A 15,438-nucleotide genomic window follows, 5' to 3' on the forward strand; every position below is an offset into this window, starting at 1 on the left:
CATATGTGCACTTCTCTCTGCCAAGTGTGATTTTGTATACAGAACTGTTACTGGAAGATGAAAAAATTCAGATAGTTTCCCCCAAGACTGAGAACTTCCAGCTATATTGCATTTCACCAATGGGTACCACATCATAAGCTCCACTATCACCTTCCTATTATGGGTAGAAGCCCAATCCCTGAAAGGAAGTCACTGCCAAACTCAGTTTCAGAGGGCCACTGTGTTGGTCTGCAGTAGAACAGCGAGATTAGAGTCCAGTAGCATCTTAGAGACCAACAAGATTTTGGGGGGAGATAAGCTTTTGAGAATCAAAGCTCCAAAAATCTTGTTGGTCTCTAAGGTGCTACTGGAATTGAATCTAGTTGTTCGACTGCCAAACTCAATTAATCTAATCATTTGGAAAATACATATTGTATCCACTGTGCAAATCTGAACACATCTTGTTGATTTCAGTGAGGAATACATAGAAGTGTGAGAACACATAGTAGGAAATTCCATTACAGTGGCACACAAATAATGGTATGTGACTTACCAAAAAAGTGTAAGTTTTAAAATTTAACTCCATGAACTGTCAAAATAATGCTCAACTTTTCTAAATAGAGATTGCAGATTGTGGTCCTTTACATTTTGTGTTTAAAAACTGCAGTTTTAATCTGCTTTTGCATACTAATAAATGTTTCCGTAATTTAACATACATGTATTTTAAACCTCATTCATGGAATTTAAAAAATTACATCAATTCAACGTGTAGTCTGATAAATGTTTACTCTTTGTAGCTTACCCCATCTAGTGGTAAAAGACAAGGCAGTTAAATGCCATTTCTTTCTTAATGCAAGACATGCTTTTATAACTGCCCTAGAAAAAACAATCTCCCATATTATTCGTAATGAAGAAGCAGATGGAATATATTCAACATGAACATTTTATAAAAAACTAAACTGACAAATGAAGAGCAGTTTCCACAGTCACCTCTTGCTAATATGGATCACCAATTTTTCCCAGAGGCAACATTCCCACCTGCTTTGATGACTGCAAGGGAGCCTCCTCAGTAGGCACTTATAATTAATTCTGCTATAAAATTATACTTATATGGTACAGCAGAAGAGGCAATTTTTCTGTGGCAGGGAGACGGTTGTAATAAAATGGAAGTAGGTGAAAATAAAACCCAAGATACCTCACTCCCGATCCTCCTCATTAAGCAACAAGCAAAGATGGTCTAATTCTGCAGAGGACAGAGCAAGGAGAATTTCAAGGGCTGCCAGACTTTAGCTGGGGCCTGGAGTTCTCCTAGAATTACAACTGATCTCCAGATGACAGAGATCTGTTCCTCCGGACAAACCGGCTGATTTGGATAGTGGGCTCTGTGGCATTATTATACCCTGCAAAGGTTCCAAAATCTCACCCTCCCCAGGCTCCACCCACAACTCTCCAGGAACTGCCTAACTCCGAGTTGGCAACCATAGAAATTTCCCATTCATTTATTAGCAAATGAATTCCCCTAGGAATGTCCCATTCATTGTATTGTAAGGAAATGAAGCATTCAAAGTTTATAGCCCTGAAGACAACTTCAGGCTTTGTTTTCGTAGAATGCACAGAAAAATCGCTCAACAAATTATTCCCCTCAGGACACCATCATTTCCATACTTGTAAATAATGTCCCTAAAGTATAGCTACTTAGTTTTCTTTCTGTAAACCAAAAATCACCTGGGGTAAAAAACCCCCCCCCCCCCAAACAACAATCCTAGAAATATACTACTTTTGACTTCTGGAGTGTTTTTTAATCCCAGTCCATAATGTACTGAAGTGCAAAAATATTCCATACTTAAAAAACAATGACAACAACAACAACAAAAAAGTGACAACCAATTCAGATAAAAAAATTTTAAGTGTTCTGGAGAGATACAGGCCTCCTGATACATTTTACTTAAGTACTGGTCCTAAATTTCTAAATACTTTGTTAAAGCGCTATTATACTTTTAACATGGGAAGCTACCAATTTTGCATAACTTCATGATTGATGGTATTTAGGTAAGATCTTGCTGTTTCTTAAAATCTCATCTTTTTCACTGTTATTTCTTTCAACAAAATGAATTAGAATATCATATTCATAAACAAGAATATGGTAGAAGAAATCACATTGCATTTCCATCACAAGCCAGACTCTTTACATGCTGTATGAGGTCAAGGAGAGGATAATTTCATCTTCCCTCTGTATTGGGCTCCTTGCCATGCAAGGAAGAAGAAAACTGCCCACATGGTAGCTTAAGATCATATTCACCCAGCACAGAGGATATAGGATCTATCTCATGTCAAAAGTCCAATTCTGACAGCTTACAGTTTTTCAGTAAACTATTCTTTTTAAATTCACAATAATATTTCTGTATACTATTTCATATGCAGCCATGATGTATTTATATATCCTGATGAAACTGATATAATTTCCCCCCAATCAAATAAACTTTAATGAACCTGGCCTTCCAAGAACTCTTATAATAAAGCTATTAGATTCTTACAAATGAGAGAATAGGGTTTTTACCCCTTGCTTGATTAGAACGATGCCTGATTTGCATATTACTTTTCAACACAATAAAAGCAGCACAATATGACTTATGTCAATTTACGTATATTCTTCCAAGCCCAGATATGGCAGGAGCTGAAATTTAGTATAACAGGACAAACTCTTAATTAGACTCCATGATGCCATCATGCTAGAAAATAGATGGAAAATGGTAAGCCTCTATATGGTTAAAAATTGGGCTGCACATTCAGTAGAATGCTATAGCTTAAATGAGAACACAACAAACTATTTCCTAGCAGCTGTGGAGATCCTCTCCTCTCATTTCTCCTAGCCTAGCTCAAATGGGCTAGAAGGAAATATGAGGGATTTGTTTTACAATAGATCTCTCCAGAAAAGAAAGAAAAGAACTAGGGGGTGGGGTCCAAACAGCTGATAAGAGTAAGCCGCCCTGAGCCGGCCTTGGCTGGGAGGGCGGGGTATAAGTCTAAATTAATTAATTAATTAATTAATTAAGAATTCCATCCAGTCAACTACAAGTGGCTCAAGAAGAGAAAGAACAAGGAATTCTATGCCCATTAAGCAACCTGAAAGCACCATGTCCAGGGTAGGCATTCCACTGATGGCTATAGCAATTCAAGAAGCATCGCATACAGAACCATGTGGTGAACATGTGGAGTAATTCCCTTAATAGTGCAGGAAAGGCGGGATATAAATCAAAATTAATAAAAAAATAAATAATAGAAAGATCAGTTGCTTTTTTGGTTTACTCATTTATGCAACTTAAATAATCATTTACATTTAATTGTGCAGTCTGCATGAGTAGTAAATTTGGGAATGCAGAAGGTTCTAGATTAAATTATATGATACAGCAGTTGCTGAGAAAGACCACGGAATGCAATCACCAGCCAGAGTAGACATTGCTGAATTAGATGAGCCAATGGTCTGATTTGTTGTTGTTCAGTCGCACAGTTGACTCCGACTCTTCGCGACCCCATGGACCAGATCACGCCAGGCCTTCTGGTCTTCCGCCGTCCTCTGAAGTTTGCTCAACTTCATGTTCTTTGCATCTATGACACTGTCTAACCATCTCATCCTTTGCCATCCCCGTCTTCTTTGACCTTCAGTCTTTCCCAGCATCAGGGTCTTCTCCAGTGAGTGCTCCCTTCTCATTTGGTGGCCAAAGTATTGGAGCTTCAGTTTCATTATCTGGCCTTCCAGGGAACAGTCAGGGTTGATTACTTTTAGGATTGACTGATTTGATCTTCTTGCAGTCCAAGGGACTCTCAAGAGTCTTCTCCAGCACCACAGTTCAAAAGAATCTATTCTTCGGCGCTCGGCCTTCCTTATAGTCCAACTCTCGCAGCTGATAAGCAGTATTAAAGGTAGCTTCATATGTTTGTATGATTTACATCTCTCATACAAATGTGTCAATGACAATTTTAATGACCCTGCCTGTGAAGGTCAGCTTACACCTGACTGCAACTGTCACTGTTTTGTTCAAATGTCCATTTTATATCAGCCACAACCACTTAGGAACACACTTGCAAAAGCTTACCATTGGCAGGTCTTTGAGGATTTGTATGCCATCTCCTGGGCCCATGTGTGCTATGTGGTTAAAGTTGGTTGGATTAGAAATTAATTTATTTCTCATTTCTGGATCTCGGAGCATCTCCCTGCAAGAAAAGATATTAAGGTCAGATATTTAGTTCATAAAGATAGTTCTTTAAAGATGAAATATACTTTTCATAAAATATATAAATCTATAAGCCAGATATCTGGCCAGGTTTCAAGGGAGGGAAACTTTAACTTCTGATGTTGATTCTATGCCAGATCTCAGCCTGATGAAAGGGGAAAGGGTCAGGAAGAATGGAGGTTTGTTTTTAAAGGCTTAGCAGTCCATGCCCATAAAAGTCCAAATGGTTACTGAGACTCAGAGTGCACTACGAGAGGGAGTTGACACAACATTCAAGAAAAGGTGCAGAAGCGGACTGCTCAGTGATGACCTGGCGCTGCAAAGATGGAAGCAGAGATGAAGAACAGAAGAAAAAAGAAGAAGAATTAGAAGAGTATTACAGGACCTTTCACAGTTCACTGTCACAATAATTTTGAGAGTTTGTAGAGAAAGGCACTAGGAGATTGAAGGAACGGACCATGTACTTCTGACTTGTAGATTTTACCAGGATTTGTGCGCTTATCACCTCGGCCCTATACTGCAAACCTTGGAGGGCAAATCTGAGGAAAGTAAGATAATGAACCTTCTAGCCTCAAACAGGGCTGATACCATTGGTGGCAAACTTCCTTTACAGAGCGTATAGGAGGAGGAGATTTTTTTCGGCAGAAGGGGTAGTGAATTAACTGTTTTGCGTGCCTACCGCCTCTGTACCTAAGGCTGCTGCTGTTGTTATGCCAATAAAGGTTTGTTGTGTTGTGAGAAAGGCACTAATGTGCTGTAGGTTACAAAGTAAATTTGTGAAAGAGATCTAAGCACTTTGGGGAAAAGGAAGGCATAAAGCAACCCGTGAAATGTTTGGTGCTATTTTGAGAGTTGAGCAAGAAGCAAAGGAGAAGATCTAGCTACATCAGTGAAAAGGTCGGTGATGTGAGTTTTACAAGTGTTTTCCCATAGTGATGTGCAAATGTTTAATGTGGAGAGGACACATGGCCATATACATCAAAAGGTAGACCAAAACCTTTGAAATATTTTCATAAAATCATAATTCTTCATGAATATTTTCATATGCCCTAAATAACCACTATTCAAGTGGAGTCTTCCACTACATGAAAGCTGCACAAGGTTAATCAATTAAATAATTATTAGCATCAGAAGAGGGGAGTTCACAACAGAGAGTGGAACAGGAATTGCCCAAAACGCAAATATCAGAATTAGACTCTGAAAGTAATCCATATGCGTAATTAGCAATGTAATCCTCTTTTGTAAAACTTTTATTATGTCTTTAAATATATACAGTATATGTACACACACAAACACACACAAACATAAATATATACAGTACATGGAGGCATGCAGTCCAAAAATACAATAAGTTTGCACAAATATTTAATTTTTAAAAGACTTAAATATTCCAACTGATATTTATACAAATTATATATATAGGATAAACGCAAAGGAGGAGAGACAAAAATCTGAACATATGGTCCAGAAATCAACTTTTCTCTCACAAATGAAAAGCTACGTTGACAGTAGACAAACAGGTCTTCAGGGCCTACAGGCATGTACAGAAGATAAGTACAGGTTGAATACCGACCTCCTCTGTTGCATTCTCTCCTCCTCGGGCACTCTGAATGAGTAACGCCGCTTATTGTTGATATTTCGGACCATTTGCTTCCGGCTATTATCTGAAGTCTCGGGAACTACCAGCTCATCACCCTCTGGGAACAACATAAAAAACACCAAACAGGTTGCATATTAAAGTCACCACCCACTGCAATGTGTAAAAAAATATCCTTCCCTTCGGAGGGGATTTTCGGTGGGATCCAAGCCTTTGGCTACCGTCCTTTGCTTTCTTCTTTGGGAATTGTGGGCTATGGAACACAGCATGGAAAGGTGTATAACAGGTTCCCAAAGCTCTTTTATAGCAAGAAAAGCATCTTCAGGGAGAGGGGATATTCAGCAGTGATGTGACAGGGAACAGGCACGTTGACCCTTTCTCAGCTGCTATTTTGCAGCTCCGGATCACACAGTCCATCATGGATTTCCTCTCTGCAGAGTTCAAAATGTTAGGGAAAGCCATTGGCAGGAATATAAAGTAGACAAACAAAAGACTTAAGCTTCCTTCCTCTGTCTCTGCTCCACTCAAAATCACTTTCTCTGGATGAAAAAAAAATTGTTTGTATGGTGTTAGACATATTTATACCTAATATGTAATCTCCTATATCTCACTGTATTCTATGGGGCTCACTTCTATTGTGCATATGAGCTGCACATATATATGGTAGATGATGCAAAATAAATGGACTACCTGGAGACTTTTGACAACATGAAATATAACAGAAAGGCAAGTTGAGCCAAGATGCTATGACTGCAGACAGGAGCAGGAAAAAGCTACTCTAGCAGGTACTGTTTATTTCATTTTTCCTCCAGTTAGTTTGTGCATCATAGAGCCTTGCTGAAACTCTTGCAACTGATTTTTGAGACTGCTTTCTTAGAGCCACTGGGACTTCATATCTGCACTGTGAAGCAGTCATGCAAATAATTGAATTCCAGGACTAAAAGGTAGAACACATAAAAGTGTGCTCATGCATTGCTGAGCACCCTGATGTTGTGCCAGCTGCTTTCAAATTTTGGAAGATCTATCAGTCACTTACCATGTCTGGTAAACATAAACCTACCAGGTGCATTCCCAGGATTATGCTTCTCTCATCTTACTTACTGCTGATAATAAATGTTGCTTATATTGATGTAAGATGAACTTTGTAGAATGTATAGAGTGATACAGCAGTGGAAACACAGAAAAGAACACTTTCATTCCTCATCTGATAGAACTCAGCTGTGCTCAGGGAAATCAATGCCCTTCTACTAGATAATAGGTTTAACTTTCAAAAAGATTCTGTTGGGGTGGGCCCAATGATTTGTCAGCAGAAGATGTTGGCAGATGTGGGACTTTGCCATGTCCCCATCCACCCAGCAGTCCCTCCCAGTCCCAGGAAAGTTGATTCCCAAGGTCACGGTACATTGGTAGACTAACAGACACACGGTTTGGGAGGACAAATCAACTTTTTATTATTTATTCCTGAGGCACTTTCCAATTTGAAATAAATAAAACAACTAAAATAGCCACAGAACATTATGCAGCAGCATATACCCATCGGCATTACAATAAAACAAGCAGCAGAAAAAAAGGTGGTAGCAGCACGATCGATAATAAAAGACAGGGCCAGCTAGGAAAATACTCACAAAATACTTGGGTTAAGAGAAAGAGAAACAGAGAGACAGAAAATCTTTATCTGGCACCAAAAGATTGGTACCAGTCAAATAACTGCAAGGAGGGAGTTCCAAACCCAAGATGCTGGAACGGAAAAGGCTTAGTCTTTTGTGACCACCCCTATTTCTTCAGAAGGTGGGGGCACAAAAAGCAGGGTCCTTGTAAATAAACTTAACTGGAAGGTGGTTTAAGTGCCCTGATCCCTGGCTGTTTAGAGCTGCAAAGGTAGTCTGAGTTAAATCTCCAGGTATTTCCAAACTGGGAGCTGGCAACCATGCTATCAAGGAAACATTCCTCTGTGTGCTACAGAGAAGACGTAGGCTTCCCTCTCCAACAGCAGAGCCAAGCTGCAAGGCTGCTCTTTTTGGGTGAATGTAACCCTATATAGAGGGTTACCAAGTCAGCAAGGATGTGCCATAGAGTTCACTATCTGAAGCAAATATAGTTTCCAGGGGAACAGATCTCCAGACCCCACATGGAGGTTGGCAACCCTTACTGATACAATGCTGGCTGATTCTTATTCCCTGTCTGGTTAAAATATCAACTAGCAGCTCTTCAGTCTTACCTGGATTATTTTTAATAGCTTCCTCACTCTGGTAAGGCAGCCTTTATTTGCCAAAATTCCCTGGGAAGCTTCATGGTTGACTAGAGGTTAGAATTCTACCACCCTTGCTTTCCATTAACTGCCATATCATTTTTAGATGATGAAGATTCTCTCAGCTCAGAAACTATTAAGGAACGATTCACGGTGTTACATTTACATGTATATCCAAAATGGATCTTATGAATCTATATGAGTGGTTCTGCAAAAATTTATCTTTCGTTTTACCCTTCCTCCCCCCTCAACCCCACTTCTCCAGAAGCCTAAATATCTGAGAATTTGAAGAGGTTTCTACTATAGATAAAATGTGATAGAAGTTCATTTTCGAAGCCACATTTTACACCTAAACATTTTACAGCAAAACATATGCCAGTTCCCATTTATTCCTTACTGTTGTAGCTGCAAGACTAATTTTTGCATGAAACAAGTATTTCCTCCTCTCATTTGTGTTTAATTTCTAGTTTTCTGGAGCATTCGGTGGCTTACTTGGAAAGTGAAAAGCGGAAACAACATATGCATAAAATGGAAGCAATATTTTTAATATTAATTCTGCATGTATATCAGTAAGCACTGTACAGAGAAATATCGCTCTCTCTCCCTCTCCTCCTATGAACACTATAAGATACGTAGTTAGTTTTGTAAAACCTGTCTCAATAGTGATGTTACTTGTGATGTTTTTATATATAGCATACTGAAAAAGAGAGAGAAAGACTGGGCTTTGCCATCAAAGTAAAATAATATATTGCTCTAGGTAGCATTACTGTTTTGATTTTATGTGTATGTGTAAAAATAATTAGCCATTTTACCCATAGAGTGATCTTGACATGTCTGTTCTTATTCATTACTGTTTTTTTTTTTAAAAAAAGAATAATGTTTTGACTTCTTGCTTTGTGATTTTATTATATTTTCCTTTTTTATACCCTGCTTTCCTCTACATTAAGGAGTGTCAACGTGGCTTACAATCACCTTTCCCTTCTTCTCCCCACAACAGGAACCCTATGAGGTTGGTGGGGCTGAGAGATCTGTGATTGGCCCAAGGTCACCCAGCAGGCTTCATGTGGGGAATAGGGAATCAAGCCCAGTTCTCCAGACTAGATTAACCACTACACTATGCTGGCTCTCAGCATGGTTTTGCTGAGAAGTGGTCTACATGCAGAGAAACAATAATGTTAAAATTATACATTTTATTGGTTGGGATAAAAGCAGAACCAAAACATTTTATAATAAATGCTAACAAAACCATATGAGTGAAGATTTCAAAGTCAACTATGCTGAAGTACTCGACACTATGGGTGGGTGGAACTGAAATGTGTTTAGTGTGCTTCTCTTCACTCCTTCCTTTCCCCCAGCTACTCTAGTTCCTCTGCCTGTTAATGCATGCACCACAACTACATTCCTAATTTCATCCTTAATCTTGAGAACTAGGGTGGCGCTAGGGGATCAGACGTCCCAGAGGCACTCGCTGACTTGCGGGGTTCCCCAAAGGGTGGTGGTATACCCAATATTATTTAACATCATGTGCCCCCTTGCTCAGATGGCCCGGAAGCACAGGCTAGGGTGTCACCAATACACAGACAACACCCAGCTATATCGTTATTGGGCGGTCAGTCTGACTCTACCCCAGATGACCTGAATCGGGCGCTTCAGCACGTGGCAGGCTGGCTTAGACTGAGCCGATTGAAATTGAATCCAATGAAGATGGAGGTCCTATGCCTGAGTCAGAGCGGGTCAGGGGTAGGGATCCCACTACCGGCCTTCGATGGGGCGCCGTTGGTGCCAGCGCCGAAGGTCAGGAGTTTGGGAGTGCTCCTGGAGGCCGCCTTAACAATGGAGGCCCAGGTAGCAGCCACTGCCAAGGCAGCCTTTTACCATCTACGGCTGATTAGGCAGTTGGTTCCCTTCCTCGAATACAATGACCTGGCAATGGTGATCCATGCTATGGTCACCTCGAGATTGGACTACTGTAATTCTCTCTACATGGGGCTGCCCTTGTCCCAAATCCGGAAGCTGCAGCTAGTGCAAAATGCAGCAGCAAGCAAGGCTGTTGATGGGTCTCTCTATACGAGAGCACATCGGGCCTGTGCTGAAGGCATTGCACTGGCTGCCAATAGCATACTGGATTCGCTTCAAGATGCTGGTTTTGACCTTTAAAGACCTATATGGTCAGGGGCCTGCCTACCTGAGGGACCGCCTTTCCCCATATGTTCCCCAAAGAGCACTGAGGTCAGGGTCGCAAAATCGCCTGACTCTCCCTGGCCCAAAAGATCCTAGATTAGCTGCTACCAGAGCGATGGCCTTCTCAGTGGCAGCTCCACACTGGTGGAACGAGCTCCCAGAAGACATCAGGGCCCTGCAGGACCTTCTACAGTTCTGCAGGGCCTGTAAAACAGAGCTCTTCCACCAGGCCTTCGATTAGGAGCTGCCACTGAGGAATGAGCTATTAAAAACTGAACTGCTACGGCCCTTATGTTATTGGCACTAAGAATAACTATGGAAACTGGTTTAGCTATATTGGACCACCATACAGCAATCGCCACCTGCACTTAATTGCACTTTGTATGTATATTGTGTTATGTGATTTTTATAGTATTGCACTTATGCACTTGTGTTTTATTGTATTTTAAACTGTTGTACGCTGCCTTGAGCCTGCCTGTGCAGGAAAGGCAGGCTATAAATAGAAAATAATAAATAAATACATAAATAAACAAACTAGAGGCTTGATTAAATAAAAGCTGCAATTGTTACCAGACCAACATAAGGACCAATGGATTGGATCCAGCCCACCCACAATTTATCGTGCTGTAGCACTAGAGATTCAATTAAAAATGACCCACAAAATTAGAGGATTATATCACATAATCATTTTATATACTACAAGTGGAGACCCGCAAGAAACTTGCGGAATGGTTATCCTGTTCCTCACACCTTTGCTTCCTCCTGTCTCCCTCTACCTCTCTCACACTTTTTCTCCCTTCTGCCCCCCCTTTTCTTTTTCTCCTCCAGCTATGGCATTATACTGATCTGTAGTTCCTTCCCTCCTCCAATCCCACCCTCCCCAGTCTACACCCCACAAATGTCCAGGAATTTCCCAACCTGGAGTTGGCAACACAATTTCCTTCCCACCCAACAGCCAACCTACCTTTATCTGCCTCTCTGTCTGCAACTTTCCATCTCCACACCCCTCCCCCACAGCCTCTACCTAGGAAAATTACAGTTTTTCTCCACAGTGGGGATCAAAACAGCTTACATTATTCTCTCCTACTTTTTATCTGCACAACAACCCAGCTTTCATAGGGTGGCTGCTGATGAAGAGTAGCAAGCAGCTGGGCCTACTTGAGTCATGCAAATCAGGTGGTATCAAGTCACCCAGAGGGTGCTGCCGAGGGATGCCAGCCTCCAGGTGGGACCTGGGGATCCCCTGTAATTCCTGCTCATTTCCAGACTACAGAGATAACTCCCCATGGAGGAAATGGATGCTTTGTAGGGTGGACTCTGTGACATTGTACCCCACTGAGGTCCCTGTCCTCCCCAGGCTCCACCCCCAAATCTCCAGGAGTGTCCCAGCCTGGACCTGGCAACCTTATCCAGAATCCCCTGTCGGTGGCCGGGGGGGACCTGGCAACCCTAAAGTGCTGGCAGGCCTAGGCTTGGCAACCTCTAAGTGGGGCCTGACGGAACACCCCCCCCCCAGACTTACAACTGAATTCAAGGCAGCAGAGATCTGTCTCCCTGGAGAAAATGACTGTTTTAAAAGGTGGACTCTGTGGCATTATACCCAGTTGAGGCCTCTCCCTTACCCAATCCCACCTCAAAACCTCTAGGGACTCCCCAGGCCTGGCCCCAAGGCTCCCTCCCTCCCTGAAAGGCCAACGGAGGCCTGGCAAAAGGGCCCTTCCCCCACACCCTTTGACTCACAGAGCAGTTAGAAGCCTCTTCTCCCCCCCCCCAACGTTCTAACCTCTCTCTCACCGTTGGTGTCTGAAGCAGAGCCCTGCAGAGCCCATTTCAAAGGGTTTTTTGGGGAATTCAGTCATCCCTGGAGCGATTTTGTCACTTTTTCGATTTTTCTGCACATAATGGAAGCATGCTGGGTCTGTAGGAGAAGAGTCTGAGGCCCACTGAGCTTTCTTTCCCTCAATCTAAGTATCCGCACGGCGCCCTCTGTTGGCTATTAGAATATATGATACACCGGTGCCACTAAGTATATCCTCTTACCTGCCATCTTGTTTTTGAAATATATTAACCGAACTGTTTCTAGTCCCAGGAGGTTTAGTGATCCGTCTGTGTTTAAAGGCCGTACCTGAAACCATACAAATAATACATGTTTTAGTAAAACAAACTAAGAGAGTATGAGTTCTTAATAAATAATGCAGTACTATTGATACCAACAGTCTTCCAATGAATGTGAATATGAAACTTTTATGAAAAAAACAGAGCTCTTTACAAAACCCCAAAGAAGAAACTATATTGGTTGAGAGAAAAGTTTCTGGTTATGAGAACGTCAGAGGGGCAGAGGGGTCATTGCACAGCATGCAGAAGGAGCATCCTTTAAGAGGCTACATATGATAACCGTGTCTCATAAGGTGAAACTCTGAAGGAAAGCTAAAGAGTTTACTGTGTTTGGAATGTGTCATAAGGAACATCTGTTTTTAATCTAGGAAAGATTCAGTATAAAGTTTCCCATTTCCATTTCACTCTCATGTTGGAAGTGAAAAGATTTAAGAGTCCAGTAGCACCTTAAAGACTAACAAAATTTGTGGTAGGGTATGAGCTTTCATGAGTCACTGCTCACTTCTTCACTTCTTCAGATACGAACATTTGTCTCACGAACATTTGTTGGAAAAACATTCGCTAGCAGGACATTTTACAAGGGTTCACTATAAATGGTAAAGATTAAAGCAGTGTATGAAAATAAGAACAGTTGCAGGCTGTGCATGAAATAGCCAACTGATAGGATGGCTGCAGTTTTTAATATCTAGTTAGGTGACATGCAATATGAGTCTACAAAAATGTGTTTATATCAGTTAGCTATAAAAATCAACACATTCTCCAGTGTTGACTCGGTTCTTTGGAAAGCAGAAACTACAGTTACAATCTGTTGACATGCTGATGACATGTACACACAGCTGTCAATTTCTTAGCCAAACAGTTGAATTTTCATTCTTTATTTAAAATTTATTTTAAAATGTATATCCCACCTTTCCATAAAGCCCATGGCAACTTACAAAATATAAACATATACAGTCCAACAAATAGTTAAAACAGACAATTACCTTCTTGAGGGGGATAGTCTGAATCCACTCCATGGAGTTCACATCAAATATATCAACTGCATTCTCACTGTATACTGAGAGGTATGGGGCACTGTAACCTAGGAAGAAGAACAAGTACAGATCTTGGTAAAATGAGTTTAGCATTAATCAGATTTTACTAAAGAGAAGATGGCCACTTCATGACAAACTTCCACTGTAGATAACCACAAGGACATTTTCTAGGTTGCATCCAGAAGTGCCTTGTTTATGGAAGGAGTCCTTCCATGAGTGGAAGAACACCTTTAGATTCACCCTATATAATTAAACTTGAGACCACTTTTATTCATTTTAACTTCTTCAGCAGCTCAGCCCCTATGTCCCCACGTTGGAGAAACAGTATAGCTTAGGCACTTACTGAGGACAAAAACCTATCTGTAAGCAAGCATTAAATCCTGCTTTGAAATACACCTTACACAACATAGTGCAGAAATGCTGGCACTCCCCACCTTTTTATCCCCTTTTTGCAGTTTCATAGGTTTTGTGCTTGCTTTTAAAAATCCCTGTATATTTCTGAATTGCCTTTTACAGCAACTGGCTTTTCTATCTAATGGCACCTTCATCCCCCACCTCTCTGCAGCACTCTTCAGATGTATCTACAAGATTTTGCCTAGGGGTGTGCATTTGGCTATAGCTGAATGGAAAAAAAATCAGAGATCTGTATTTGGCTACCGGGGAACCCGAAAAAGCTGATATTATCCGTCCCCCCCCCCCGAGTTCTTTTTGTTATACCGAAAACAAGGTTAAACCTAACAGCCTGAGCCGCCAGTCAGTCGTTGGGTTTAAATGCCTTTCTTTCCCTCCCCAAGATCAGGGAACCCAGGAAGGGCAGGCATGCAGACATGTCCCCTACCTTTTGCGGAGAAACTTGGGGAAGTGGGGGGGGCATGTTTAAAATGCCTTTCTTTCTTCCCCAGACTGGGGAAGGAAAGAAAGGCATTTTAAACATGCCTGGGTTCCCTGCCTGCCCTTCTCCAGCTATGACATATTAGCTAAAGAAGGGAAGGCAGACAGCCCAGGCTTTTCCTTGTCAATTTCACTCACAGTTGATTGGCAGGGAGTGAAATTGATACAGAAATCTGTTTGTTGTTGTTCAGTCGCACAGTCGAGTCCGACTATTTGCGACCCCATAGACCAGATCTGTAGGGGCTACCAGACAGAAAGAAGGCATTTTAACATGCCTCCTTTCCCTCTGGTGGTGTGAATCAGACCTGAATATATTCGGCAATACTGAATATTTCCCCAATCCGAATACCTTACTGGTATTGGACAGGGAAAATTTGGCATTGACCAATATTTTTCGGGTCTGATTTTTTTTGCACACCCCTAGTTTTGTCTCTTAATACTGGGCTTTGTTTTCATGAAAATACTAAACTGGTGTTTGGGGTGAGAGTCATTCCTCTCACCCCAAAAACTTCACTGCATATAGAGCAAAATTTCCCCTCCAGATGATCAGAAGCCAACTCCCAGCAGAACAGCCTGTCAATTAATTGGTTGCCTGATCACCACTGGCAAAAGGGAAGTAAGCTGAACTGGCAGATTTTTAAGTATCCCTAGTTATACTGGTGGAACAGCATGGCACTTATACTAGCAGATACAACCAGAAAAGTGTAAAACCGTACCAATATGACACTCTAGACTAATGAAGACTAATATACAATGTACAACCATGGTGGAAGCCCTGAGCCACTGGTCCCTGTGACTGCTGCCTGTCCTAGCCCCCCCCCCCAACTGAAGCAGACCAATAGAACTAAAGTAGCACTGAACTACAATTGCTAGCACTTTAATATTATGTTTGATTTTAACACTGTTTTATATTATTGTATTATTATTTATCAGGAATTGTATTAATGTAACAAATCGTGTTTTATGTATTATGAGAACTTTTATTTTGTTGTAAGCCGCCCTGAGCCAGTCTAGGCTGGAAAGGCGGGATAAAAATCAATAAAATAAAATAAATAAATAAATAAATAAATATAAAAGAATCGCTCTAATTGCAATAGTACATTGTATATTAGTTAATTGAAATCTGTAAAGGAAAAAATACACCTTAGTGGGTTTTTAAAT

At 41.1% G+C, this 15,438-nt stretch overlaps 1 protein-coding gene across 1 annotated transcript in view; it reads right to left on the minus strand.

The window, feature by feature from the left end:
* The window catches only part of CDC42BPA (CDC42 binding protein kinase alpha), a 194,836-nt gene that overhangs the window by 15,801 nt on the left and 163,597 nt on the right, over positions 1 to 15,438 (minus strand). The window contains exons 31-34 of the mRNA XM_015413743.1: positions 13,336 to 13,433; positions 12,278 to 12,362; positions 5,785 to 5,908; positions 4,074 to 4,191 (exon numbers count right to left, since the gene is read on the minus strand). Of these exons, the coding sequence (XP_015269229.1) occupies positions 4,074 to 4,191; positions 5,785 to 5,908; positions 12,278 to 12,362; positions 13,336 to 13,433 (425 nt within the window). The remainder of the gene's footprint in view (positions 1 to 4,073; positions 4,192 to 5,784; positions 5,909 to 12,277; positions 12,363 to 13,335; positions 13,434 to 15,438) is intronic.

The sequence above is a fragment of the Gekko japonicus genome, unplaced genomic scaffold (genome assembly GCF_001447785.1).
Source record: "Gekko japonicus isolate JY-2015 unplaced genomic scaffold, Gekko_japonicus_V1.1 scaffold710, whole genome shotgun sequence".
Classification (NCBI taxonomy): Eukaryota; Metazoa; Chordata; class Lepidosauria; order Squamata; family Gekkonidae; genus Gekko; species Gekko japonicus.